The 27,764-nt window shown below is 44.8% G+C and overlaps 2 protein-coding genes and 1 long non-coding RNA gene across 4 annotated transcripts; 1 reads left to right on the top strand and 2 right to left on the bottom strand.

Annotated features, from left to right (window-relative positions):
* Positions 1 to 2,382: 2,382 nt before the first annotated feature.
* pklr (pyruvate kinase L/R) lies at positions 2,383 to 12,183 on the bottom strand. Of its 2 annotated transcripts, none has more exons than XM_086155582.1 (12): positions 12,116 to 12,183; positions 9,471 to 9,644; positions 9,307 to 9,398; positions 9,096 to 9,227; positions 8,579 to 8,765; positions 8,132 to 8,405; positions 7,030 to 7,180; positions 5,984 to 6,136; positions 5,712 to 5,878; positions 4,962 to 5,028; positions 3,596 to 3,710; positions 2,383 to 3,020 (listed from the first exon to the last, which is right to left on the bottom strand). In XM_086155582.1, the coding sequence occupies exons 2-12, from the start codon at positions 9,607 to 9,609 to the stop codon at positions 2,914 to 2,916; spliced, it is 1,584 nt and encodes a 527-aa protein (XP_086011708.1). In that variant the 5' UTR covers positions 9,610 to 9,644; positions 12,116 to 12,183; the 3' UTR covers positions 2,383 to 2,913. The 2 variants fall into 2 exon arrangements, with proteins under 2 accessions (XP_086011708.1, XP_086011707.1); XM_086155581.1 differs by lacking the exon at positions 12,116 to 12,183 and adding an exon at positions 10,996 to 11,057.
* LOC147229861 (uncharacterized) lies at positions 2,668 to 4,944 on the top strand. The gene is made up of 3 exons (XR_015106832.1): positions 2,668 to 2,779; positions 2,902 to 3,043; positions 3,643 to 4,944. It is a non-coding gene; the product is annotated as an uncharacterized LOC147229861 (long non-coding RNA).
* A 131-nt stretch (positions 12,184 to 12,314) lies between the features above and the next one.
* cyp11c1 (cytochrome P450, family 11, subfamily C, polypeptide 1) lies at positions 12,315 to 26,849 on the bottom strand. Its single transcript, XM_086155809.1, has 14 exons — positions 26,754 to 26,849; positions 23,427 to 23,751; positions 22,427 to 22,745; positions 21,119 to 21,206; positions 19,835 to 20,052; positions 17,583 to 17,846; positions 16,991 to 17,146; positions 15,921 to 16,135; positions 14,603 to 14,806; positions 14,342 to 14,520; positions 13,684 to 13,850; positions 13,512 to 13,590; positions 12,671 to 12,892; positions 12,315 to 12,484 (listed from the first exon to the last, which is right to left on the bottom strand). The coding sequence occupies exons 3-14, from the start codon at positions 22,666 to 22,668 to the stop codon at positions 12,338 to 12,340; spliced, it is 2,181 nt and encodes a 726-aa protein (XP_086011935.1). The 5' UTR covers positions 22,669 to 22,745; positions 23,427 to 23,751; positions 26,754 to 26,849; the 3' UTR covers positions 12,315 to 12,337.
* Positions 26,850 to 27,764: the final 915 nt, after the last annotated feature.

Raw genomic sequence — 27,764 nt, 5'->3', positions numbered from 1 at the left:
CAACCGCCTCAATAGGCCTATTAGTCTGTTGATGAAATAAAAACAACATAAAACAAAACAAAGGAAAATAAAATAAAACAAAACAGTCACATAGCAACCGCCACCAAACAATACACCTATTTATCTCCTAACAAAATAAAAATAATAAAAAAGACATGAAACAAAATGTTATCCTAACAATATAACTATTTATCGGTTAATAAATAGAAGAAAAAAAAATAATAATAAAATTAATTTAAATGAATTGCAATTAATTAAAAAAAATGTATCCTGCAAGCAGCAGCAAATGATATACCTCTTCATGTTTTAATAAAATGAAAATTATAAAAAAAAGATTCAAACAAAACGTTATCCTGGCATCCACGAGCAAACCATACATCTGTTTATCAGTTAATAAATAAAAATAAAATAAAACAAATAAATTAAAATGAAATACGTTTAAATTAGATTTTAAAAAATGGTATCCTGGAAACCAGCAGAAAACAGTATACCTATCTTTTATCCTATTCATATACCTATCTTTTATCTTTTAATAAAATAAAAATGATAAAATAAAAAATATCAAAATTAAAACAAAATAAATCTTGTATTCCAGCTACCACGACTATGAAATAAAGTGAAATAGAATAAATAAAGAAAAAAGGAAATTAAAATAAAATTAAATAAAAATAAAACTGGTATCCTACCAACTTCCAACAAACAATACACCTTTTGATCTGTTAATAAAATAAAAGTGATAAACTAAAATGAAATGAAATAAAAGAAAGTAATATAAAAGGAAAGAAAACAAAATTGACAAAAAAATAAATAAATAAAAAAAATAAAACTAGTATCCTGGCAACCAACAGCAAACATAACACACACCTATTCATCTGTTATCTAAACCAATGGCTACGGATCAATTAAATCCATATCGATCGGACAGTTGTACCGGTTTCCTGTGACGTCTGCAAATGGAATAAAACACACACACATACACACGCACACAGGCGCACACACACACACACACACACACACACACACACACACACACACACACACACACACACACACTCCCTTTATCATCGACCCTGAGCCGTCTGCTTTTTATTTCTGAAGGTTCTGCCCAGTCAGCGTGGGACCAAAGAGATGTTTTTCTTCTTTCGATGTGTTATCTCCATCGTCCTCGAACGGGGACGCAGGGGTTTATTTGGCCGTGTCACCGTGACAACTGAATGCTGTATGACCTCCCTGGAACCAGATATGGACGGAGAAGGGGGGGGGGGGGGGGTCATATATGTCCCATTGTCCTAAAACCAGGACCTTGTCGTTTGCAGCCTAATTTCCAAGAATCTTAATTGTGCTGTCTAGAAGATTTAAAGCTTCTTCCTCCAGTTAGCACCTGGAGTCTTCTTATGAGGAGTTTGGAGCTCTTAGCACCCATATTTATAGACTTGTATGAAGGGGAAAGGAGGTCCAGAACATCTAACGTGTTGTCCCCCTGTCCTCCGTGCTCCCAAAGAGGAACCTCCACATCTTCTTCTCTGTCCTCCCCTCAGCGTCTCCAAACCCAAACAACCTGGTTGCTCTCACTTCCTGATCTCCAACTGTTCCAACCTGCTTGCAGACCTCTCTCAACCCTCTCCGTTGTTCTAAACTCCTCCACCTTCTTCATCTCCATCCCCTGTAGCCTCAGAGTTCCACTTGGGTCCCTCTCATTCACACACATGTATTCTGTCTTGTTGCTAACCTCCATTCCCCTCCTCTGAAGCTCATACCTTCACCTCTTTAGATGTTGCTCCACCTGCTCTTGCAAACAATCATAATCCACGATCATTCCTGCCTAAACTCCACCATGGCGAACAAGAAGTGGCTCAGATCCCACCTCCACCTTGAACCCCACAGTGAAGAAGCTACACCCCACCTCACCGCCGTCTCGCAGATGTCATACATGTCCTGCGCCACCCTGGCATACTCCTCAGCAACTTCCTCAACCGATACCACAATTCTAAAGCCCTTGTATTTAAATCAATCATCGTCCCCGTATAAGGACATCTGGGTCCCGCTAGTGCTAAACCCCCAAAGGGCCTGGAGAAATTAAAAATGCAAAACAAAAAGAAAACCCAGAGTCTCCGGAGGTTTCATACAGAATAAATTGCATCAAATGTATTTTAAGGATAACCCAGTAATCCAGACCCAACGGCGGGGGTGGTGGCGGTCGTCGCAGACGAAGGAAAAAAAAAAAAAAAAAAGGAGGATCTGGAAAAGATCGTCCGACGCGAGGGGGACTCGAACGGACATGTTTGAAGCAGAATGCAGGCCTGGGAGTGTCTGGCTCGGTCTGATTCCTGGCTCGCAATGGCCGAGGTAAAGGAAGGAGAGATTTCCGTCTGGAAAACGGTGTTGGGAGTTCAAGTTTTATTCCGAAGGAGTCATGGCTTAACAAAGATGTCGGCGATAAATCCAGGGAGGACACGCGTCACGGGATTAGCCTGACGAGTCCAGAAAGATCTTAACTTTACATCGTTTATTAAAACCTACTGTTTTTTTAACCCCATTTTTTTCTCCACAATTAACACTGTATTTTTTCAATTATTTTTGCAAAACTGTTCTCCGCACTCAGATTTGCTGATTTTTGTTGCTATAGAGACAATATTTGTTTTTTCTTTAAATTGTTTTGAATCTCTTATGAAATTGTTTCTTATCGAATCGACTGTTTGGCCTGTTGCCATGGCAACATCATTCGGGTTATTCATCTTCAGGGTGTCACTCCTAGCTTAACATCAGATTTCGAGTTGAGGTAAGTTTTGAAAGTTGATCCGTTTGGACTTTTTCTGCTTTAAACTAAACAAAAACAGTAATTTCTTTTTTTAAAGATTGAAAAGAAATAAATGTTTCATAATAACGAGGGTCACTGTGTAGCTCCGGCGGGCCCTAAGGGACGCTGACGGCCCTCATGATGTTGGTGTGATGGGATCCCGGGATCCAGCCGGTCACCACGATCACCATGTCGCCCGGTTTGAAGAAGCCGCGGGCTTTACCTGCGCGGGACAGCGAACAAAATGTGAGAAAAGATACGAATGATCTCATAGTGATGCTAACAGCAACATGCTAACAGCTGAAATGACAGTGATAGCTTTGATATTGAAAAAACAAATAAGAACGGTGAATGCAATTCACATATGTATAATTGTTTTCATTTAAATTTTCTACAGATATGCAATCGAGGAGATGCAAATGTGCACAAAATTAACTAATCCAGGGATCTGTGAGTGTAGTAGTGGAAAAAAAAAATTGGGAGTTCAAAGGTCAGATAAGGAATGGTGTGAAAACAGGCAAAAAGGTAACAATAATTAGATTAAAAAAAGAAAAATAGAGAAATAAAAATAAAAAGCAGAAATAGAAATAAAAAAATGGAAATAGGAATAAAAATAAAAATACAAACAAAAAATAGAAAGAAGATAAAAAAATGTAATTTTTTAACTAAAAAAATTAAAATAATTAAAAAAGACTGAAAGCTGGGTGCCTGCAACCCTGACTGCATGAGTGAATAATGCTGATAATAAAAACAATATTAATGGTGAGTGTGTAATGGTTCAGTTAGCAAGATACCGACCGATGTCCATGCCGAAGTTGACCCTGTTGTCCACGTCGTCGGCCCAGACGGGGGCGGGAAGCGGGTGGAAGAGGACAGGAAACACCCCTCTCAGCAGCTGCGACTGGCGGGCCACCTGAGGACAGCAAGGGCACTTGGACAGACCGTCGGCACGACAACCGCCAGAAACTCCGGACGGACTAAAATGAAAGTGTGATGGATGAATCCTCTCCCCGTCCGACATCAGGAGCGACCCGCCACCAAGGAGGCCAAGACTCCAACAGCTGGCACTTCAGCCCCCCCATGCCTCTTATTTGCCCTTGCTAAAGCTAGCACTTAAAAAAAAAGAAAAAAAAAAAAACTTTATTAAAGTAAATCCCACCATTTTTCACCTGAGTATACCATATTCTTGTTTAAACATATTGAACAGAGCAATCTGAAAACAGCAGCAGTCGAGAACATTGACTAAATGTAGTATTTTTAGCTTTATCGACCACTTCGGTGACACGGAAAAGTACTGCTGAGATACTTTTCCGGATTAAAAACTATCCCACAGCTTCACGGTTTGAGGCGGCGGGCTAACGGCGCTAGCATCAGGAGGTCCAGATGTGCTACTCTGACCTCTGACCCCTGCACCCTCCACACACGCTCAAACTACCGCGACGGCATTGGTGGCCCACTTTGAGCAGTATTTTTCACTGAAATGCAAATTTCCCAACAGCTTTGCAAAAGTGTGACGTCAGATCATAATTAAAGATTTTGTATCGCACACTATTAATCGTTAAGCATGTAATAACACCCTATCGGGACCTAATTAGAAGCTTATCGACCCGTTCCTTGGTAAAAATGTTACATTTACATTTCATTTCAAACAATAACAAGAAACATAGTCAGTTATTAACTACTTGAAAATATCCGTTAGCCTTAAGTGATATTTATAACAATGCATTATTGGCTAACAATTATGTCACTGTTCATTTTTTTTTTTTTGCACATCGAATGCAATGCAAGCTCTAGAAATAATAATAATTGTCATTGTTCAGAATGGACTGATCTAGAGTCAGCTATGCCAGTGTTTTAGTCACTAGAGCTGAAACGGGGCGTTTATTTGAATAAATAAAGCCTTTACGGTGCATTTACTAACGAGTTAATGTTATTTTGCACATGATTGATCAAAATAACATATTTTAATGAACCGTTAAGCATGTAATGTGGTTTTAATAAACATAATAATGCATTTTTGAATGTGTAATAATGTTAATCAGCTTGTTACAAAGCAATAAGGAATGTCCCCGTGGCCTATTAGTGGATGCTAATAAGAAGCATCTTCGTATAAAGTGTTACCGTGACGACCTCCTGGGCGAGGAGGGTGTTCCCGGCGGCGTACCTGAGGTCTTCTGGTGACGGCGATGATGGGACAGCGAGGCCGGTACCTGGACAGCAGGCGTGCAGACCTGACCAGCAGACAGAGAGAGGTGTGTCGCCATTCGCTTCATCTACGTTCACACTTCTTTTTAACTTTTTATTTTTAAAACTCAAGTCCAGAGCCACCGGTCAGAACCCTGCAACCTGCAGCCAGGCTAGTTAGCGTGACGGCTAGTTAGCATGTTAGCTGGATAGGATGCTAACTGGGGCTAGTGCTAGTTTCACAGTGTGGATGGATGGATGGATGGATGGATGTATAGATAGATAGATAGTGTGTACATTGGAAGGCTTCTAAACAAACAAAATGCGGTTTGCAAATATATATATAAGGAGTGTATTTTGTGTGTGTGTGTGTGTGTGTGTGTGTGTGTTCCCTGTAGGTGAGGCCGTTTCCCCGGCAGCCTGTTTGCAAAACACAGAACAATCACAGGCCAAGAGTAAACAAAGATCCCTGGAAACTGCCGCCATATTTCATCTGCACATTTTCCCCGCGTCTGCTACTTATCGCCCCGGAAACTCAGCCCGCCCACGTCGAGGGTCTGAGACATCTGGTTCTCAAAATAAAAGAACGACTAATTGGGCGGCCCGTTCCCCCCCCCACTACTGTTATTACAATGTTCTTAATGCTTAATAACACTATTTTGCCCCCCGCGAGTGTTATTACAATGATATAGATGCTTAATGACACTCTTTTTCCGGTCCGGGAGCACACCTGCCGCTGGTGGTGAGAACGATGATGGCGCCGGCGCAGCACTTGAAGGACGACTCCACCGCCCCGATGGCGGTGACCTCCGTGGGGTCGGAGGACAGAGGGGTCAGGCGCCGCAGCTCCTCAAACAGCTGCTGGTGGAAAATGGCCGCCTCCGCCTCCCTGCAGATCTGGAAACGACGAAGAGGGGAAGATTTTTTATATCTTATTTTTCTGTAATCCCAAACAGAGGCTATATCATGCACGTGCACGTGCACCCACACACACACACACACCGAGTGCATCATAGCGACCGCCTCCACAGGAAACAGTCCCTTGGCGGTCTCGCCGGATAGCATCACACAGTCGGCTCCGTCCAAGACGGCGTTGGCGACGTCACTGCCCTCCGCCCGCGTCGGCCGCGGGTGGGCCACCATGCTCTCCAGCATCTGCACACACACACACACACACACACACACACACACACACACACACACACACACACACACACACACACACACACACACACACACACACACACACACACACACACACACACACACACCAATGTCTGTGAAGGAGGCTCAGATCGATGCATCCATTCACACTTTAGGTTCTACCCTGGGAATAATACCCTAACACACACACACACACACACACACACATTTACACACACACAGCCTCTGTCGCTTTTGTGAATCTGCTTCCTCGTCAGCATTGGGAGGAGGAGGGGGTTGGATGCAGACGAGCCGGACGTCGAGCCACCGTCGTCATCGGCACGCCGGAGTCTCTGCGTCAGGGGGCAGTAATCAAGGCAGACAGTCGGAAAGCCAGATAGCGACTGGCGTTCCAGCCTGTGTGTGTGTGTGCGTGTGTGTGTTTTGAAGTTTAAAAGCTGCAGCTGATATGGATTAGTGTGTGAGTGGGTTGGAGATGTGTGTGTGTGTGTGTGTTCGGGGGCTGTGGTAGCAAACCTGCTGTAAGACTGTCACACCGAGTCAGGAGAGGAAGCATAAACAAGATAAAGCACCGTGACTCAACATGGCTGCAGGAGTGTGTGCGTGCATGTGTGTGCATATGAGTGTGTGTGTGTGTGTGTGTGTGTGTGTGTGTGTGTGTAAAGGGAGATGGGTGTAAAAAGGAAGGGGGATGTGTGCATCTTTGAGAATGAACTTACTGGACAAGTATGCATGTGTGTGTGTGTGTGTGTGGTGTGTGTATCAGAGTGTGTTACAAGGTTAAGGTTGGGCTTTAATGTTATTTTACTTGCAGGCACATTTGATTGGCCAACACAGGAGTGTGCACGTGTGTGTGTGTGTGTGTGTGTGTGTGTGTGTGTGACCTGTGTGGCACAGATGACAGGCTTGCCGGCAGAGTTGCACCGTCCAATCATCATCTTCTGGGCGATGAAGACTTTCTCCGCCGGGATCTCGATCCCCAGGTCGCCCCTGGCAACCATCACGCCATCACTCTCGGCCAGGATCTCCTCGAAACTGGGGGCGGGGGGGAGGGAGGGGGGTCGTAGGTCGCCCAGGTTACAAAGAGAGGAGTTGGACGTGCAGAAAAGGGGGTTTTCCCCAGAAAGTACAAACAACCGCTGCTCTGAGATATTAACGCTGAATCATCCATGCATGTGTGTGTGTGTGTGTGTGTGTGTGTGAGAGTGTGTGTGCGTGAGAGAGAGAGAGAGAGAGAGAGAGAGAGGGTCTGTCGGGGACATATAACTAAAAAACAAAATTAAAACAGACACCAAAGCAGCAGCATATAATGTTATGTGACTAACCATGTAATAAGTATGTAATAAATGTGTAACAATAAGGTGTGTGTGTGTGTGTGTGTGTGTGTGTGTGTGTGTGTGGGATGAGGACACACTTAAAATTAAAAACAAAATGAAAACAGACACCAAAGCAGCGGTGCATAATGAAATATTACCAACCATGTAATAAGTATGTAATAAATGTGTCATAATAAGGTAGGTGTGTGTGCGTGTGTGTGGGTCTGTTAAGGACACACTTTTAAGAAAACTGACAACAAAGTGAAAACAGATAAAAAGCAATGGCATACCATGTTATAATATTAATTGTGTAATAAGCATGTAATAAACATGTAATAAAGATTATAACATGGAAAAAAACGACAGGCAACAGTTATAAAAAGTTATTTTAGAATATGTAAAAATAACTTTCCTGTTGTTTGCTAACGTGTTATTGTCCCCGAATGACGACGTTTCGTTCACACACGGGATTCTTACGCATGTGAAAGAAGCGGATCCCGGCGGCGGCGGCAAAAGGGCATTACTCCGGACGCGTCACATGACCTGCGCCGGCGGCCGCAGCTCGCACGGTTAGTTTATCAGACGCGGCTGGCGAATCCTTTCCTAGCCTCGGCTCACCCCTCGCCGCCGCCAAACGCTTCCGAACGCCGCCGATTCGGTCGCCACTCACTTCTGGACGCCCTGCCTGCTCTCCACCTTGCTGATGACCTTGATGTCGCGGCCGTGGGCTCCCAGCGCCCGCCGCACGTCCCGCACGTCCTGGGCGGAGCGCACGAAGCTGGCGAACACCATGTCCACGCCCTGAGCCACGCCGAAGCGCAGGTCGGCCTCGTCCCGCTCGCTCACCGCCCGCAGGCCAATCAGGTCGCAGCCCGGCAGGTTGACGCCTTTGCGGCTGCACAGCACGCCGCCCGCCTCCACCACCGCCTCCACCCAGTCCGGGCCTGCAGGGGAACCGGGGGCAGCGTTTGAGCACACACACGTACCTAACAGACACACACACCTAACAAACAAACACACACACACTGCTTTTCCCAGTTCAGTGAGGCCTTTCCTGCCGTATATACGCCATCTTTCTTCTCACTTCCTGCATCACCTCATCTTTCTCCGCCCGTACCTTTTCCCACCACTCTGAGCTCGATGAGTCCGTCATCGATGTAGACTCGCCGGCCGTCCTCCAGGACCTGAGGCAGACTCGGGTAATCCACCCAGATTACATTCCCGTCCGTCTTGTCCTTGTCCTCCTCGGCCGTGGAAACCCGGACCCTCCCGCCCTTCTGCAGCTCCACCTCCGCCTCCACCTGCTACACACACACACACACACTCACTCAGATAATCAGATGAAACGTAACCGTTCTCCCGGTACGGCTGTTTAAACGCCAACAACTTTGATTGACAGGTCTGAACCCGGGACCCGCCCACGAACCGAATCCCTCTCTCCCATTGGTCCATTTCTGCACCTGTGGTTTTGCAAATAAAATAATACCTGCCTGTCCCGACACCCCTCTTCCAGGGGAGAATGGTTCAGTCCAACTATGACACAACATTAACGCCATTGAAACTGGAAAAAACAACAGTCAGTGAACGCCTCACAAAGAGAGGCCGGTGATTGGACGGAGCGGGGAGGCGCTTACCCCCCTCACCAATCCCGTGCGGATCTCCGGCCCCTTGGTGTCCAGGGCGATGGCGACGGGCCGGTAGTACAGCGGGTCGGAGGTGATGGTCTCCACGGCCTCGCGGACGTTCTTGATGGTCTGAGCGTGGTACTGGGGAGACGGGGGGGCGGGGTGAGCAGACAGGAAGTGGACGTGAGGAAAGGATTCGGGGGGGCGATCCGGCGAGTACCTCGTGGGAGCCGTGGGAGAAATTCAGCCGAGCGATGTTCATCCCGGCTTTGACCATCTCCTGGAGCTTGGGGACGGACCTGGAGGCCGGACCTGCAAGGAGGGAAGGGAAAGGTTGCAATTGGAGCTGCCTCCGGGAAATGCGCCGCCGCCGCCGCCACCCACCGATGGTGCAGATGATGCTGGTGTTGCGGGCGGTGATGGGTTCTTGGTCGATGTCCAGCAGGCACAGGTGCTCCAGGAAGGTGTCGGCCATGCTGGCGTCCAGCTGCTGCCGCTGGATGAAGGAGTCGGGCAGCGCCATGGCCTCCGAGTAGCGGCGGATTCGAGCGGCTGCGACTGCGGGGACGCGGGGAACAGAGTCATTTCGCTGGAAGACGGCAGGAGAGAACCTGACGTGGAAGAAAGATGAGTGACGGCGAGAGGAACCGTGGAAGAAGATGCGGGATTTGAGAATCTGTGCGCACACACACACACACACACACACACTCAGAAAGAATGGCGAAATTGGCAGTTTTCGTGTGTCGTGGCTCTTTGGCGCCCCCTTGTGGCAGCAAACAGTCGAACCCGAAACCAAGAAAAATGCTGAAGCTTCTCGTCATTCTACGTTATTCATGCAATTTGATCGCCATGACAGCATGAAACTATGGCGCTGCTGCTAGCCAAGTATATATTTGAGGCTGGGAAGCGGCGATGGGACATTGCTTGAATCACAAGCTGATATAGATCTGGAAAATGGCAGTTGATCTGCAATGTAATCCAGGATCTTGAATCCACGCGTGAGGACGTTCACGGAGGTTCTCCGTCCATCGACCTCCGCTTTGGAGGACGACACGATCGGTCGGGCTGAAGGGGGATGAGGAGAGTCAAGAGGGGAGGACCGGAGTGAAGGGAGAAGCTGACTCCCAGAAGATGTTTGTGCAAAGCTTCAACAATTTAGTGCGAACTCACCCGTGTTTTCTGCATGTCACACACACACACACACACACACACACCCAGAATCTCACCGCCTCCCTGTGACCCAGATCTGCCGCTCTGCTGCACAAATCATTACACGTCCCGCAGAGATCCTCCTCAGACACATCTCTCTCTCTCTCTCACACACACACACACACACACACACACACACACCTGTTACTGGAAGGCTGGTTATAAATAGTGTGCGGGGGTCAAAGACACCTGGTTGACGGTTGGTGTGTGAGATAAGGAGGCGAAGGGTGGAGCTGGTAACTGCACCCGGAATTACCTGTTTTCAAATACGTGTAGGTGTGTGTGTGTGTGTGTACGTGCAATTTTTGTGTCGGGTGCAAAAGAAAAAATGCTTGAATTCGAATAATCCCATTTATATATATCATTTATACTGAACACATACACAGGAAGTACTCTGGAAGTAGTTGAATGAGGATACCAGGACTCAAAATGTACTTGTAGTATTTCTACTGCGTGGTGTGTGTGTGTGTGTGTGTGTGTGTGTGTGTGTGTGTGTGTGTGTGTGTGTGTGAGGACGCCCCCTCGCTTCATCACACCGTTACATTCTACTCATGCTAATAGGTCAGCAACGCTAGCGTACACAGGCAAAGTAATCAGGATGTCTGAAATGGATGGCCGCTGCCCTGCTAAGGGGTCGCTGACCTTTAGTAAACAATAATCCCAGTTAATCAATTATTTGGCGAGATGGCGCCTGACTCACCCGGCCTGGACTCCATTTTCCCCCGGCGGTGGAAGAACCTTCTCCTGGGGAGGTTCCTGATAAGCCCTCCACGCTAACTTCAGGCTAACTCCACGTAGCACCTGATCAGGCTATGAGTCACCTGACCGGTTCATTTTTGACCTTTGACCTCTGTTACTAAAAATGGAGGATGCTCCTCTGCGTGGCAACCCGGGTTCGCCGTGACAAATCTCGGACTTGGCGCCAAGTCACCTCGTTGTTATGGCGATGCCGTTTCCATCAAACAAAGGCCCCCGTGGGTGATCAATAGCGTTGCTATGGCAATAATTCTGAATTGTAAATCAATCAAGTTGAGACCCACATCCATTTGTTTTTCTCTTTTAAACCTTCAAACTTGGTTTTTACATTAAAAACAAGCAACAGCTTAAAGTTGAGTGAAGAGATGAAATTATGGGATGGATAATTTATGACTACATTTCATCTATCTACAGGACAGAACTTTATGAGACCCTGAGGGAAATTATGGACAGGACCTGTATATTGGACTGAATTGGAAAATGTACACATTTAAAAGAATTCTAAAAATAATAAGATAAAGCATGAACAAAAAGGACAGTTAATATATGACTATGCTAATGACATAAATCAATATTAATATTTATGTAAATGAAATAAATATCCCAGGTAGACGTTGCACAAGTGATGGGGGGGTGAAAGGGGGCGCAGGGGGGTAAAAAGGGGGTGTCGGGGGGGCATAGCTTAAAGTCTCCCACCCGTAAACGCTCAAATGGTTGTGTCAATAGTGAGCAGACAAACAGACCTTTGCACCTCTGTGGGGGAGGTGGTTTAACCCTGCACCCTTTCACTCCTGCACCCCCGCTGTTGGCCGCAGATGGTACGGTCCAACGAGTCCTAGCGTAAAAGGTGAGCTTTTACACACCTGGTGTGAAACAACACGCAAACACACACATATAAACTCGTTTCTGAAAGCCCGTGCACACACACACACACACACACAAACAGAAAGTGATGAAAACATGAAAGTGAAAATAAAAGTCGTGAAGAAGAGGAAGGGGTTCGGAGGTCATGTGACCCGGAAACCCCGGGAGAAGTTCGGAGACAAAAAGGGAAACCTGCTCACCTGTCGGACGTCTGCGGCGGACTGACGGGAAGAGGACGGGGGGAGGAGAGGGGTGGTGTGTGTGTGTGTGTGTGTGTGTGTGTGTGGGGAGGGTGGAGGTGGAGTACATGACAAGCAGCGCCCTCTAGTGGACATGGTAAAGAAACAAACAAAACAGGAGGGGGGAAAATGAGTGCACTTTATTTTGAAAGTTGAAATTAAAAAAAAAAAAAGAGGAAGTGGTTAAACTGGCAGGTGGGTGGAGGTGGTGGGGAGGGGTGACAGCAGGCTGAAGGTGATCCTGGGCGGGGTCTCCGGCTGCAGGATGAGGGTCAGCATGGTGCTGGGGTCCTCCGAGGAAGGGACGCTCAGGCGGAAATTCATCAGGATCTGAGGAAAAAGGTGAGAGGAGGAGGAGAAAAAGAAGAAGAAAAAGGCGTAATGGAGGATGAAGAAGGCATCAACCTCCCGCAGGTCTTTGTCCACATCGCTGTGAGAGTCCTTGTTACCGTGGCAACAAAAGCATCCCAAACAACAGATGGACGCGGGATGTGTTTATCTCTGATGGTCACTCACGTGCATTAGCAGGAGTTTGATCTCCGTCTCGGCGATCCTCCTCCCGATGCACTGACGCGGTCCAAAACCGAAGGACAGGAAGCGGAACCCCCCCCTGGGGTCCGTCCCCCCCTGGGGACCCCCGTCCCGGGGACCCCCCCAGCGCCCCGGGTCGAAGGCCCGGGGGGAGTCGAACACGTCGGCGCTCCGGCCGAAGGGGTAGAGGCACGCCTGCACCATCGTCTGGGGGGGCAAAATATATATTAATATTTTACCTATATACACACACACACACACACACACACACACACACACACACACACACACACACATATATATATATATATATATATATATATATATATATATATATATATATATATAGATTATATATATCTGTGTGATATATATGTCTGTGTGTGTGTGTATATATATATATATATATAAATACACACACACACACACACACACACATATATATATATATATATACATATACACACACACACACACATATACAGGATTGTCTCAGAAAATTAGATTTTGTGATAAAGTTATTTTTTTTCTGTAATGCAATTAAAAAAAACAAAAAATTACTTTTTCATGATATTCTAATATTTTGAGATGGGATATTTGAGTTTTCTTAAGATGTAAGCCATAATCAGCAATTTTAAAATAATAAAAGGCTTGCAATATTTCACTTGATTTGTAACAGATCCAGAATGTGTGACATTTTTGTTTTTGTAAAAATGTAACATTACAAGAGATAAAGAACTTTATCACAATATTCTAATTTTCCCAGACAGTCCTGTATATGTATATATATATATATATATATATATAAATGCAGGGGGCTGCTCACCCCAGCAGGGATGACATAGTTCTGGATAACAATGTCCTTCACGGGGTATCTTTGGATGGTGATTCCCACCGGGTACAGCCTGGACACACATACACATGTAACAACTATGTTATAACAATGTAAGAACAGTAATTGCAATAGAATAAGAAAGATCGGAACACGAGTTCCCCACCGGAGCGTCTCCTTCAGGATGGCTTTGAGCAGCGGCGCCCCCTGGAGGGCTCGGTGGGGATCGCCGCCCGCCTGCGCCCAGGAAGCCGCCACCTGCTGGCGAGCCTCCTCCTGAACCGCGGGGTTCCGGCCCAGCTCGAAGAGGGCGAACTGCAGGGGGACGGCCGTCTGGGTTTGGGGGGTGGGAAGTCAGTTCAGTCACACACACACACACACACATCTGCATGGGTTCAGGTCTCAGGTTCAACAATCCAATTTCTTTAGAATGGTTGGGACTTAAACAAATATTAAATGCGTTGGTGCGTATGCACTCCCACATATGCACACACGCACACACACACACCAACTACCATCAACTCCCAATGTCCTTGGAGCTGCTCCCTGAGTGGGCGGGGCTTAATGGGGAAAAAATGCTGAATGCTAAATGCTTCCACTCTATTAGACCTCACACAGTTCTAAAAAGCTAGCGTACTCAAAAATGCATATAGCTGCACTAACACACACACACACACACGCGCACACACGTTCAGGTTTCTGATTCAACCACCAGTGCTACTTGAAGCTACTTCCTGAGTGGGCGGGGCTTACTCGGAAAAAAGATGCTAAATGCTAGATTCTCAAACACACACAGACACACACACACACAGACACACACACACCGTGTCGACCGCCCCGGCCATCAGCTCGGTGATGTTAGCTTTGATGAGGTTGGACGATAGCTGCCCCTTGCCGATCAGCTGCCCGAGCACGCCGCCGGTGTCGTGAAGCGACGGTACGGTGGCGTCGGGCCGGTGGTGGGAAGCCAGGCACCGATATCCCTTCTGGATCCTGGACTCGGCTGGAGGGCGGAGCCAGAAAACATCACGTGAAACCTCGAGTGTACCCCGAAAAACTCCGGAAGGGTCCGACGTCGGCGCTACCGTCGGCGAAGATGTGGTCCCAGGCGGTGGCGTGCTGCGTCCACAGGGGGGAACCCACGAGCAGCAGCAGGCGGATGGGCAGGTGGAGGAGCGGCGGGGTGGTGCTCATGACCTTCTTCATCGCCGAGATGAACCTTTCAGACTCCGCCGGCGGGTTGGAGGAGAAGACGCCGATGCGCTCGCCGTAGAGTACGGAGACGCTGGCTGAGTGTTGGGAGAGGGGTCATAACACGCTAATAAACACGGGAACGGGCTCTGTCCTCGAGCGAGGACACGGCTATCACAGGTGGACCATCGTGAAGCTGAGAGGAGGTGCAGCGCCAGAAGATCACATTTATGTTATTACAGTGTATTAACTGTATTACAGTCTTGTTATTACATTGTAATAACAAAGTTGTTAGGTATTACGCTGTAATAACAAAGTCGTTACGTAAGGACTCGTCGGACAAGAGGCTTTCTGGTCAGCGGCGGCATCAAGGCGTGCACGGCCGTGCATGTTTGTCCCCCAATTTAAGGCGTTAATGTTTGTTTTGAAAAAAACGTTGCAGAACCTTCTGACTCATGTTGCAGAGCATTAACCCCCCCGGAGGATTACACGGGTTCAGCAACACTTTGTGACTCATACGTTTTCAGTTACCGGAGCGAACATCACACACACACACACACACAGTGACAAACACATTCAATGTCTTGCGTTGTGTGGAATTCAGCCCTGGATTAACGCCCAGCCAAGGCCCTTCAAGAGTCCACACACACACACACACACACACACACACACACACACACACACACACACACACACACACACACACACACACACACACACACACACACACACACACACACACACACACACACACACACACAGGCATTCCCTGTTGTTAGCTTGGCATGTGGCGGGATTGACACATGAAAGGGTGGAACCCGCTATTTTCACCTCCCCTGCGCACACACACACACACACACACACACACACACACACACACACACACATCTGGAGCGTTCTCCAGCTCACTCCTTCCTCTGGATACTTTCTCCTTCTCCCCTGCTGTCGTTCAAAGTCCAGACACCTGACACTGTGTTTCTTGACTCTGTGAGCAGCCAATCACAGCGGTCACCTGTGTTGAGAGGCGGGGCTTAACCTGGACCAATCAGCCGTCGGCCATGTGGTGACGCAACCAATCATTCACCCTTCTTATATGAACCTGCTGGCTATGTTTGGACTCTGGAAAGCGTCCACAAGGTGGCGCCTTGCACAGGGGTAACAAGCAAGCAAAAGAAGCGATGCTGCTGCCTTCATGATCTCACGACCTCTGACCTTCTAGCGTGAAGCCCAGGAGGTCTCCGCTGGGATCCATGGTGAAGCTCCGCTCCCTGTCCTTGCCGTCGCCATGGCGCTCCACCTTCTGGCGCAGCATGTGGCAGAAGTCCCGCGCCACGGTGTCCATGACGGGCACGAAGCGCTGCACCGCCGAGCTCACCATCACCTCTTTGTTAAGGAGGAGCCGGTCGGAACGCCACTCGTCTCCGTTCCTGCGGGAACACCGAGGCGTTAGAACCCGGCGGGTGGAACCCGAATTCTGGTGTTCCCAAGGAAGAGGCGACGCTCCTGTGACCTCCTACATTGTTCTACACCGTTCTAAGGCGCCGCACCCTTGGAAGACACTCGACTCGGGTAGCCTCTTGCCAAAGCCCCGCCCACTTTTGGGGGCGTGACCACAGGAAATTACCGTTTTTAATCCTTATGTGGAAAGGGTACGTGTGTTTTTCTACAGTTTATATTTCACGTCACTTGGAGCTGCTTCCTGAATGGGCGGGGCTTAATGGGGAAAGTAGATGCTGAATGCTAAACGCTAGATTCTCCACCTCTGTGGAAGTATACATCCCAAATATGAAATGTGGGTCTGCTCACACACACACACACACACACACACACACACACAAATGAATATTCTGATGTAGGGTTACATTACATTACAGTCATTTAGCAGAATGACCGGTGAAACTACCAAGAGCCATGGAGCTACTTCCTGAGTGGGCGGAGCTTAAATAGATGCTTAATGTGCCCATGTGCTGGCAGAAAATAATTGGAATTTGGAAAATTAGAAAATAGATGTTAAAGACTAAATGCTCCGCCTCAGGGGATCCACAATGCATCATGCGCACACACACACACACACACACACACACGGTCAGGTCTCTGGATCAACTACCGATGAGCTACTTCCGGAGAGGGCGGGGCTTAACCAGGAATTTGATGCTAAGTGCTAAATGCTAACTGCTCTGCCTCAGAGGGGATCACAGAGCTCTGAAAAATGAGAATACAAGATAATAGAGCGTGGGTACGCCAACACACACACACACACACACACACGAGTGAGCACCGACTTCAGGAAGACTCCCTTGCTGTGCTGCCGGTCCTCCCGATGCGTTGCCCACGGCTGCAGGATCATCCTCTGTGGATACAGGCCTTCCGCCTGGAACAGCCTGCCGATGTCCGATGGCAGGAGGATGTTCACCGTGTTCTGGTTCCCCAGGCGCTCCCTGGACACACACGTGCAAACACACACACACACTGTTCATTGGGGCGTTACATGAGAAAAGCTCTCTACTAGTTAGCTAGTTCCAGAGATTAATCCGGGTTCCAGAGCAGAGCTAAAAGCGTTTCTGTCATCATGTTTACTGATGTGTTTCCTAGGACACCCTCACACTGTATGTGTGTGTGTGTGTGTGTGCAACTCAGCGGAAACTGCCTGTTCAACCTGGTATTAAAATTAAGAAGAACTCAAAAAAATGTCAGAGAATTCCCCTTAAGATGACCAAACTCACCAGAGTGAACCCCACTACACACACACACACACACACACACACACACACACAGTGTTATGATTGAACTGCATGTCAAATCAGTTTGCAAAATGTGAGTGGAATTATTAGCGGGTTACCATGGAGACAGCAGGTGTGTGTGTGTGTAAGGTACCTGTAAATGGGCCCCAAGGCGTTGAAGGTCCGCTCCATGTGTTTGTGCAGAAGTCTGAAGCGATCCTCCTTCCAGAACTTCACCAGGTTGAGCCAGCCGTTGTTCCCCGTGTGAGGGATCTCCTCAAAGCTCCTCAGACGTCCTCCTCCACCTCCACCTTCTCCTCCACCTCTCCAGACCCCCGTGCTCCTCCTCGCCGCCGTCACCGTGCAGAGAGCTCGCCGCCGAGCCAAGCCAGCAGGCCGGGCAAGGAGGCTCGCACTCCTCATGGTCCAGAGCAACAAGTGTGAATGCGAGTGTCCGTGTGTGTGTGTGTGTGTGTCAGCTCTGTTCACACCTTGTGGCCTTCATCCACCTGGGACATTAATCTCCACGTCCTGTGACCTCCGCCGTCCTCCATCATGGAGATAAACTTCGATTTATAGATCTGAGGGTGGAGAGGTCAAGAGAAGCAGAGGAGGCTCTTTGGAAACACACACACACAAACTCCCACACACTCATAAACTCAACATACACTCACAATCAAAACGCACACACACACTCAAAATCAACAAACACACTCACGATCAAAATCAACAAACATACACACACACACGCTGTAAACCAACACACTCACTCACAAAGGCCAACAGATGGCAACGCACACACACAAACCTGATTTAAATAGACCCACAGGCAAACACACACACACACACTCCAAATCAACATACAGACACAATCAAAACAAACACGCTCATACACAAAGATATACGTACATACACGCACACATATATATGTATGTAAAAAAAAAACAACACACTAACACACACACTCTAAACCAAACACACAGACATAAACACATGCATACACACACATTCACTCACAAAGACCAACAGACAGCAACACACACACCTCTACTTTACTTAGACCGACAGACAAACAAACTTACAAACGCTCCAAACCAATGGATGGATGGATAGATTATCTATAGATCATCTATATATAGCAATTTTAATTATTAATACTCAATTATAATTTTATTTGTTGTAGAACGGACGGATGGACAGATGGAAGAAAAGATAAGATAGACAGATAAATCTATATACAGAAACTGAAATCGTATAAACCTTATCAATGGCATTGGAAGACAGATGGACGGATGGATGGAAGAGAAGATGGATAGAGATGGATGATGGACAGATTATGGGATGGATGCAGATATGGATGGATTGTTAAATTGCAGACGATGTACAGGTACCTCATGGTTTAATGGAACACTGCACTTTACTTCTCATTATTATCATTTTTATATCGTTAATTGCATGTCACCGTGGGATTGTGAGAAATATTCTCTCCATTCCTCTGCATGTCTGGATGGATGGATAAAAAATGGATAGATACAAGCAGATGGATGGATGGATGGATGGATGGATGGCTTTAAGTAGATCCACACATGGATATAAACGGTTGAAGGAATGATGGACAGAAAGATACATCTATAGGTGGATGTGAAAATATAGCTGATGGATGGATGGATCTAAACGGATGGACAGATAGATGGAAATATAGATAAATGCAGATGGACGGAAGGAGATGGACAGATGATATAAACAGATGTGTAGATGGTGGACGGACGGACGGATGGATGGACGATCAGCAAACAGCAGGAAATAAAAACATTGTGCGGCATCAATATTTCCCAGTGGTTTATTTTCACTTTCTTGCCAGATTGAAAATATTCCTTTGGGTCACCTAAAGGTCATCTAAAGGTCACCCGAAGGTCTAAACAAACAACCGACTGGAGCTACTGGTCCTCTGAGAGTATCCGCTACTTCCTGATGCGTTAAAAAACAAGTAAATAAATAAAAATGTCAAAGTGCTCTAAATACAAAACAATCAATAGTATTGATCGTGGATGATATGTCCACGTGTCGCCCTGAGGTCCCTCACTTGTGTCGATCCTTTTCGGATCGTTTGTCATCGTTTTTAAGCAATCGAGCTATCTAGCGCTAGCGCAGCTGTCGCGTTTAGCGACTGTCGCCATGGCGATGAGACAAAATCTAGAGGAGGGGGTCGGAGATAAATAGACGAAGAGGGAAGGAAGGGGAAACAGCACCGAAGGGGTTAAAGGGCAGGGCAACCCGGCCCATCAATACAATTACCAATCAGACAAAATCAATCGATCACGTTTCCGGCCCGGTTTGACTGTCATTACAAATATTATTATCATCTAACTGCGTCTTTTGGGTGTTTCTCGCGGGGGGGGGGGGGGTCACATGACTTTGCAGGAGTGTCCGACGTGTGGCGTGCGGCTGCGCCTGCCGCCCCCCGCTGTGGCGGCGGCGGCGCCCAAACCCAGGCCTTGGAAGGCGCCGAGCAGGTCGAAGGCTCCGTCCTTGCGTTCGGCGTCCGGGCGGATGATCTGGGTGAGCTGGCGGGGAAGGGGCACCTTCCCCCCCGCCGCGCTCAGACGGCCGGCGTCCTTCGGGTCCTTGGCCATAAACACACGGGACAGAAAGCTGAAATGACGACCGGGACCTCGGACATGACCTTGACGCGCTTTCCTTCTGTTTTTCTGTTTTCCTTTTTCTCAAAACTGCCTCCAAACACAAACACAGCTTAAATGCATCAAATTGCGTCTGTATTTTGAAAAAAGATTGTCGGAAAACAAATTATTGATAGAAAACATAACTATTGTGAATGTGAATGTAATTGCTATTATTACGAATATTATGTTTGTAATTCATGTAAAAACTATTAATGTAAATATTAATATAATAAATATCATGTTTTTTTAATGTGAATATTGTGGTTATTGTTATTGTCATTATTAACATTACCATTGAAATTATGCTTATTGTTAATATAATAATTATTACTATATTACTGCCGCTACTATTATCAGGTTGATTATGAATGTGGACGAACAGACTTAGTCATTTGAACAATCATTCTTGTGAAAGTTTTGCATATTACTGTGAATTAGATTATCACGAATAATAATGTAAATAATGTTATAAAAAATTTAATTCTAAACGTGAATATATTATATGTAAATTATTACTGCAATCATTGCTTTTGATTGTTGCTGTTATCTTTATTATGAATATGGATGGATAATAGGAATATAGTTATTGTGATTATTATAAATACTAATAAGAATGATATGAACATTCCCAGACACAATTATAATGTGAATTATAATAATTATGATTATAAATGTGAATTATTACTACTGTTCACATAACCATGGTTACGCTTCTTGTTGTTATTGTTTTGATTGCTGTGGATATTTATATTTATTGTTGCTATTATTACAATCACCATAGTAATTAATATGGATGGGTGGATATTAGGTCATCATCATTAATGTTATTATTAAGATTATTGTTAGAATTACTAATTTGAATATTCACATATATATAATATTATTCGTATATTTATAATTATGATTATTAATGGTGCTATTTTGTGTAGTAATTATTATACATAGCAATAATTGTTCTTATCATTGTTGTCCTTCCGTATCTTTAAATAGAGCTGACGAGGAGACAAACCTCTGCCAGCTTATATTTTCTCCTGAAATGAGCCCTCATGGCGGCTCGCTCGGCGTTCTTCTGGGCGTTCATGGTCTCGCGCAGCTTCCTGTGGAGATGGAGAGATGATGTGGAGATAACACAGTTAGGATGCATCACGTGACTTCAGCTGCTGAATCTATTTATAAGGATCGTGTTGCGGGAAACAGCAGGGTCAAAGGTCATTGCTGACCTCAAGGTCAAAAGTTGGACATATTTTTTATTATCTTTATGTCAGAGTTATTCGGAAAAGTGCAATAATATTACTTTGTAATAGTACTTTTCAGTAGTAGTACCTGCTGCACACTGCGGGATGTAAATGACTCAAATAATCCAAAAACTTTTTACAAACCTGATATCACTTGTTTTATTTTTGTACACAATGATCAATGACTGGAATCACTACTAGTACAGTTACCATAGTACTATAATTTTGCATGATGAGGCTTATGAAAATAATTAACGAGTATTTAATTCAAATGTATTTCATTTTAGTTAGTTCATTTTCAAAATGTCATTTTAAATGTGAAGATTATGGCGATCCTGTGACATCTAAATAAATCGTGTTAAAATATTTTTGTCGCTCTTAATAAGTGACAGCATGCGGGAGTAAAAAGGATGACAGCACACAGAAAGAAGACGGCATTTTTGGTTTGCTGCAGGTGGATCATTTAAGTTCATAAATCCAAGAAAGACTCAAATAGACATTGATTTTGCTTTGCATTTTATTTTGCTTAAAAGTAACCTTGGACCATCGCCTTTTTTTCGATGTTAAAAATGTTTTTTTGCATGCAAAATTCAATTTCATTTTCACTGCAGTTGTTCACTGATTAAATTGCAACACATATTTTGTTTATACATAGCATAAAGGGGAAAAAAAATATGCTACATGCCGCGTGAATTCATTTTAAATTTCAAAAGTGTTGTGTGGCTCCCGGTGTTTTTCTTTCCTGTGGGGAAATGCATCCAATTGGCTCTTTGAGTGGTAAAGGTTGCCCATATGATATGATGATATAACTACAGACGCTCCTATTACTGTTAATAGAACTATTGTTCCACCATGATAATAAACTAAAAATATAAATCACTATATATAATGTTTTTCACACTGGCACTTGGATTTTGTTTTTTAATCTGTATTTTTTTGTACATGTATATTTCTGTATGGTGTACTTGTGGGTCCAGTAAAATGCATTAAAAATAAAAATGCATTATTAATACTATGACTATTACCACATCACTATTTACTTATTCCCATTTAATCATTGTACCGATGAACACAACACGAACCTCTCCTTCTCCAGATCCGCCTGGTAGGATCGAAGCATGGGGGCGTCCCTGGATCGAGCGGCCCTCGGCGGGGGGGTGGCCCCCCTCCCCGGCCTGCCGCCGCCCCCTCGGGCCCTGGGACCCCCGTACTTCCTGTTCCTGCTTTTGGCACGCAACTTCCTCTCCCCGGCGCCCGTCACGCAGCCGGCAAGCCGCCGGATGGGCACCTTCAGGGACCTCTTGGCCTTCACCAATGACTCCATGGTCACACACTCACACACACATACTCAGCAGGGGTCTCCCCTAAACCTCATGGCACGTCGCTGTTGATGGGACGAACCTGCGGCGGTGACAAGTTGGTGTGAGAAGACAAGGACGGCGTGCCGGGGATCAGATTAGGAGGCGTGCGTGTGCACGTGCACATGCGCACACGCAAAAGACAAACAGACGATCTCATTGGTGGACATCTTAACCCCGCGAGGCCTGGGAACTTCACAGAAAGTGTACAGGACTGTGAGTTTTGTCGTCCCCGATTTTGCTATTTATCGATTACCAATCAGTTAATTTGTCTTCAAAGTTGACTGTGTTTAATGTTTAAACACAATAAAGAATTAAAATGGACATATATTGCAACTTGAAGCATCACACCTGTAGGAAACTAAAATCATTCACGAGGAATTACATTTTTATAGCTGAAAACCATCTTATTTTGGTCAGCAAATCACAATGATAATCAATAATCACTTTCGCATGCCGTGAATTCATAACCCTCCTCTGAGTGTCACTAATAGTTAAGTTATTCTTCCCTGAATTTGCTATTAGAAAAAAAGGGCTGAAAACGACATTAGCCTTGTCAATGAGGGCTAAAAGACACCCTAGTGGCCACCGGGTGAACTGCAGGTGATCTAAACTGTCATAAATACATGCATAAGAAGAAAAATAAATAAAAACGCGCAGGTGAGAAGGACAGGTGAAACAGGAGTCGGCCCCGCGTGGCGTCAGAGGGTTAACGGGTTCTTACCCGCGGAGGTTGTTGACCGGCTCTGGGGATAAAACCCAACCAGATGGCGCCCGTAGCCACCGCCGCCGCCACCTTGGCCACTGAATCCAATGAGCAGCGACAGGAGGAGCAGCAGAGCCAGCTGCAGGTCCTCCGCCTTGTCCGGCTGCAGGTTTGGATCTTGGATCCGGCCCCGGGTCCAAGTCTGGGTCTCCTGCCCGTCCCCTCCTCTGTTCGGGATTATCACTAAACGAGGGCTTAGCGGGGGAATCTAGTTAGCCGCGGCAGGGCGGACCAGCTCGCTCACGTGTCCACGGACGGGGATTAGACTCCAATGTCATCTTGACTTGCGCACACACATGCACAAGATAATTATTATTTATTACTAATAATAACAATGTATAAATAATTACTATATATCTTTTTATTACAAATTTAAGAGGGTTGTCACGCTGTCAAACATTACATATGTTCGTCTGTGTATGTGTGTGAGTGTGTATTTATACTCGGGGAAATTCATGCTAATTAGCTTGAGCTAAAATTCTTATTCTTTATAGCAGTATTGCTAAAATTACCTATAATTATTCTATGAATGCCTCACGGCATTATTTTTATGTATATATATTTTTAAAATTCCCAATTAAATAAGCATTTGCTATCTTATTTCTTGTTATTTTCCTATATATTGCAGGTGTCCTCATGCTGGCTCATAGTAGTGCCTTATTAGGGGCGGTGGGGTGCGGTCTTCTTAGCATGTTTGAACCAATAAGGTTCTTGCTTCTTGGTCATGTGACCTCGGGGGGGCCCCCTCGGCCACCCCGGGTTTGAGGAGCCCGGAGAAGTGGGGCGCGGGGGGGCGCCTCCTTCGGCTCGTCTTCGGTGACGGGATCGGTTTCCTGGAGGGGGCGGGGCCAGAGGCGGGGTCACTGGGGGCGAGGAGGCGGGGTTAGATTAGGGGCGGGGTCAGACGGGTAGGGGGCGGGGCCAGAGGGGACAAGGGCTTTGACCGAGTCAGCAGTTCTACATCTGAGCAGAAACATGTCAGATGTTCTTACAGACACATGCAGACATGCTATGTGATACTGGCAATGCTAAACATAACACACACACTCACACGTAGACACGCGCACACACACACACACACACACACACACACACACACACAAACACTCAATTTCTTCAGTGAAAATCATATCTGAAAATTATTACAAATTTTTATTTTTTTAAGAGATTGTAGAGGGTTATGAATGTTGAACATTATATCTGTGTGTGTGTATCTATCTATCTATCTATCTATCTATATGTATATATATATATATATATATATATATATGTGCGTGCGCGCGCACACACACACACACACACACACACACACACACACATATTCACTCTAAACTTTACCACTGATTTAAAAAGGTAATTTTTTGAGGTCATTCAAAGGTCAGTTCTTTGCTTGAAATCTTTTCCGAAGATAATTACTAATTTTTATTTTATCTTTACAGATTTAAGAGGATTATTAATATTGGACTGCTGCCGATCGACAAAATCAATATAGGTCAACATCCTGTAGCTGCTAACCGTTGCGATGGGTAAATTGTTCCGTGTCTGGAAGCAGGAGAGTGCACGCCGGGCGACAACAAAGAGCCACTTAAGGGATTCCCAGGCGGATCAGTGTTCGACACGTGACACACACACACACACACAAACACACACACACACAGACACACACACACACACACACCACTTAGTCACTCCACAGGTAAGCGTGCAAAAAGCTGGATATGGTCGACCCGGTGATGTCACGCTGTTTAAGGGAGTGGCGGTCACACAACATGTAGGGCGCATGCGATCACACACGTGCACACCATGGGAGGATGACACAACACAGACACACACACACCTTCGAATATATATGTATATATATCTCAATCTACACATAAGATATAAAACTCAGGTTTGATGAAAGTACTTTGTTAAAACTTCTGAACCGGCAACTGTCCACTCTTAGCGACGAATCAGGGACTCCAAGATTTATTTCAAATATCAGGACTTCTAATATGAAGATTTTCATGAAATTTATTTCTCACCTAAGGATTTTTAAGACCATTGCGTGGTTTTTAAATAAATTGATTTCTAATATAGGGATTAAGTAATTTATTTCAGTAACTAATTTCTACTTTCACCTTTTTTAAAAGAAAATATTTCCAATATAAGGTTTTTTAATCATTCATTTCTAACATGAGGATTTTTTAGTTATTTATTCTTCAAATAAAGGTTTACAAGTTAATTATTTCTACTATCATCTATTTCAAGATTTCTTCTGTATTTGAGGTCATTCACTTTAACAAGGGTTTCTAGGTCATTTATTTCTGACACAAGGATGTTCAAGGAAATCTATTTCTCAAGGATTTTTAAGTAATCTATTTCTAATACAAGGATTTTTAGGAAATTGATTTTTAATATAGGGATATTGCAGTCATTTATTTTTAACACAGGGATTTTTGAGTAGATTATTTCTAATTTGTTTTCTGGTCATTTATTTCTATTTTAAGTACTATTAAAAAAAAATCTTCCGATTGACAGTCAAACAATTTCTCTCTTTCATTCATTTCTATCAAACACAGTGTCACCACGGTAACCAGCGGCGACACAAACAGCCTCCACCTGTACAGCGCTTTCATCACCTTGCTGTTTCAAAGTGCTTCCACCACACACACACACACACACACACACACACACACACACACACACACACACACACACACACACACACACACACACACGGTCAAGCATGTGTGTTCCTCATCCATGGCTCATATTTCAGGCATGCGTTTGTTCATTGCACTTTAGCAAATTCTCAGAAATATAGCAAAAGTTGCTGTGTGTAATGCATAATCCTTAGATCAGAAAGCATTTGCCGTTGGATTAAACCTTATATGTCCTTATCTTCCTTCATTATTTTAATTATTATAAATAGACGATCTACAAATTCGCATCTTAACTTAAAGATCTGCTATCTTCCCAACTTCTGTGGGACAATTCTGTTTGGCGAAGGAGGGCATCAATTCATGAAAGAAAAAATAATGTTGGAATTAAAGTTGAAATATTGAAATATAAGATTTTTATTTTATTTTTTTTAAGATTTTTTAATTACTGATCTAAATTCATTCATTAAAATACTACATTTCTTTTTGTCACTAAAAATGGAGAAAACCTTAGTGAGTTTCCATCGACTGGAACTGGACGATCCCACATGGAAATGATTTTAGTCCAAAACAGCCTAAAACTAGAATTGCTGCCAAAAACACCACGGAGGAGAAATGACAAGACCAGAATCAACCCACTCACCCACGGCAGCTCTCCATTTTCTGACAGGACGGCTGGAATCCATCATGGTCACCGATCAACACCCGTCGTCGTCGACGTCTTCATTCCCGTCCTCCATGCCGATCCTTGCAGCGTCCTCGCTCACCTAGCGTTTGGCTAAGGTTAGTTAGCACATCAGCCATTTAGTTGGTAAACCGTTAGCGGTGATGCTAGGAGGGATGGGATGCGACGTTCTCGGCCTTCTTTCTGCGACATACATGCGTGTGTGTGTTTGAGTCAATTTAAGGGAATTTGTTTGGAATTTAAGGATTTTTAACATTTTCTGATGTAAGGATTATTTTCAGTAACTTTTTCCAAGCATAATAATTTTTCATTAATTTATTTCTAATAGAAGGGTTATAAAGTAATTGATTTTTTCAATTTTTTTTAGTAATTCATATCTAAAAATAAGTATTTTTAGCCTATTTATTTCTAATATGCAGATTTTTATGTAATTAATTCCCAATATAAGGGATTTATGTCTTTAATTTCTAATATAAAGATCTTGAAAGTAATTTGTTTCTAATATAAGACTATATAAGAAATATAAGAAATTAATCTCAACTATAGGGGTGATAAAGTAATTCATTTCTAATAACAGTTATTTTTAAGTAAATTATATCTGAGAGTTTTCCAGTTATTTATTTCTAATATTAGGCTTTTAAAATACCTTATTTCCAATAAGTTTTTTTGAAATGATTTATATCTAATATATGGGTATTTAATTTATTAAAATTATTTAAGCAATTACTACACAGGCTTCATGCATGCACAAGCACACACACACACACGCACACGCACGCACACACACACACACAATCCCAATGGTGTGTGATGGTGGTTGATAAACATTAAAACATTTAACAAAAAGGAAGAGTTAAATAACCTCATTCTGTGTCACTACAGCAGAATGACCTAATATGTTATGTATGACACACACACATACACACACATACACACACACACACACACATACACACACACATTTACTTC

The sequence above is a fragment of the Fistularia commersonii genome, chromosome 11 (genome assembly GCF_037954325.1).
Source record: "Fistularia commersonii isolate RoL2024-O1a breed Wild chromosome 11, RoL_Fcom_v1.0, whole genome shotgun sequence".
Classification (NCBI taxonomy): Eukaryota; Metazoa; Chordata; class Actinopteri; order Syngnathiformes; family Fistulariidae; genus Fistularia; species Fistularia commersonii.
Note: the sequence above shows the minus strand (reverse complement) of the source record. Positions and strands in the feature narration are given on the sequence as shown.

Coding starts and splice junctions, on each gene's coding strand:
- pklr (XM_086155581.1), bottom strand. Junction 6,137..7,029: donor CTGTCATCTGTGCCACACAG/GTCACACACACA, acceptor GTGTGTGTGCAG/ATGCTGGAGAGCATGGTGGC. Junction 3,711..4,961: donor CCGTCACCAGAAGACCTCAG/GTACGCCGCCGG, acceptor TGCTGTCCTCAG/GTGGCCCGCCAGTCGCAGCT.
- cyp11c1 (XM_086155809.1), bottom strand. CDS start 22,668: ATGGAGTCATTGGTGAAGGCCAAGAGGTCCCTGAAGGTGCCCATCCGG. Junction 21,207..22,426: donor GCGGATCTGGAGAAGGAGAG/GTTCGTGTTGTG, acceptor CCATCTCCACAG/GAAGCTGCGCGAGACCATGA. Junction 12,893..13,511: donor ACTATGTCATCCCTGCTGGG/GTGAGCAGCCCC, acceptor TTGCCCCCCCAG/ACGATGGTGCAGGCGTGCCT.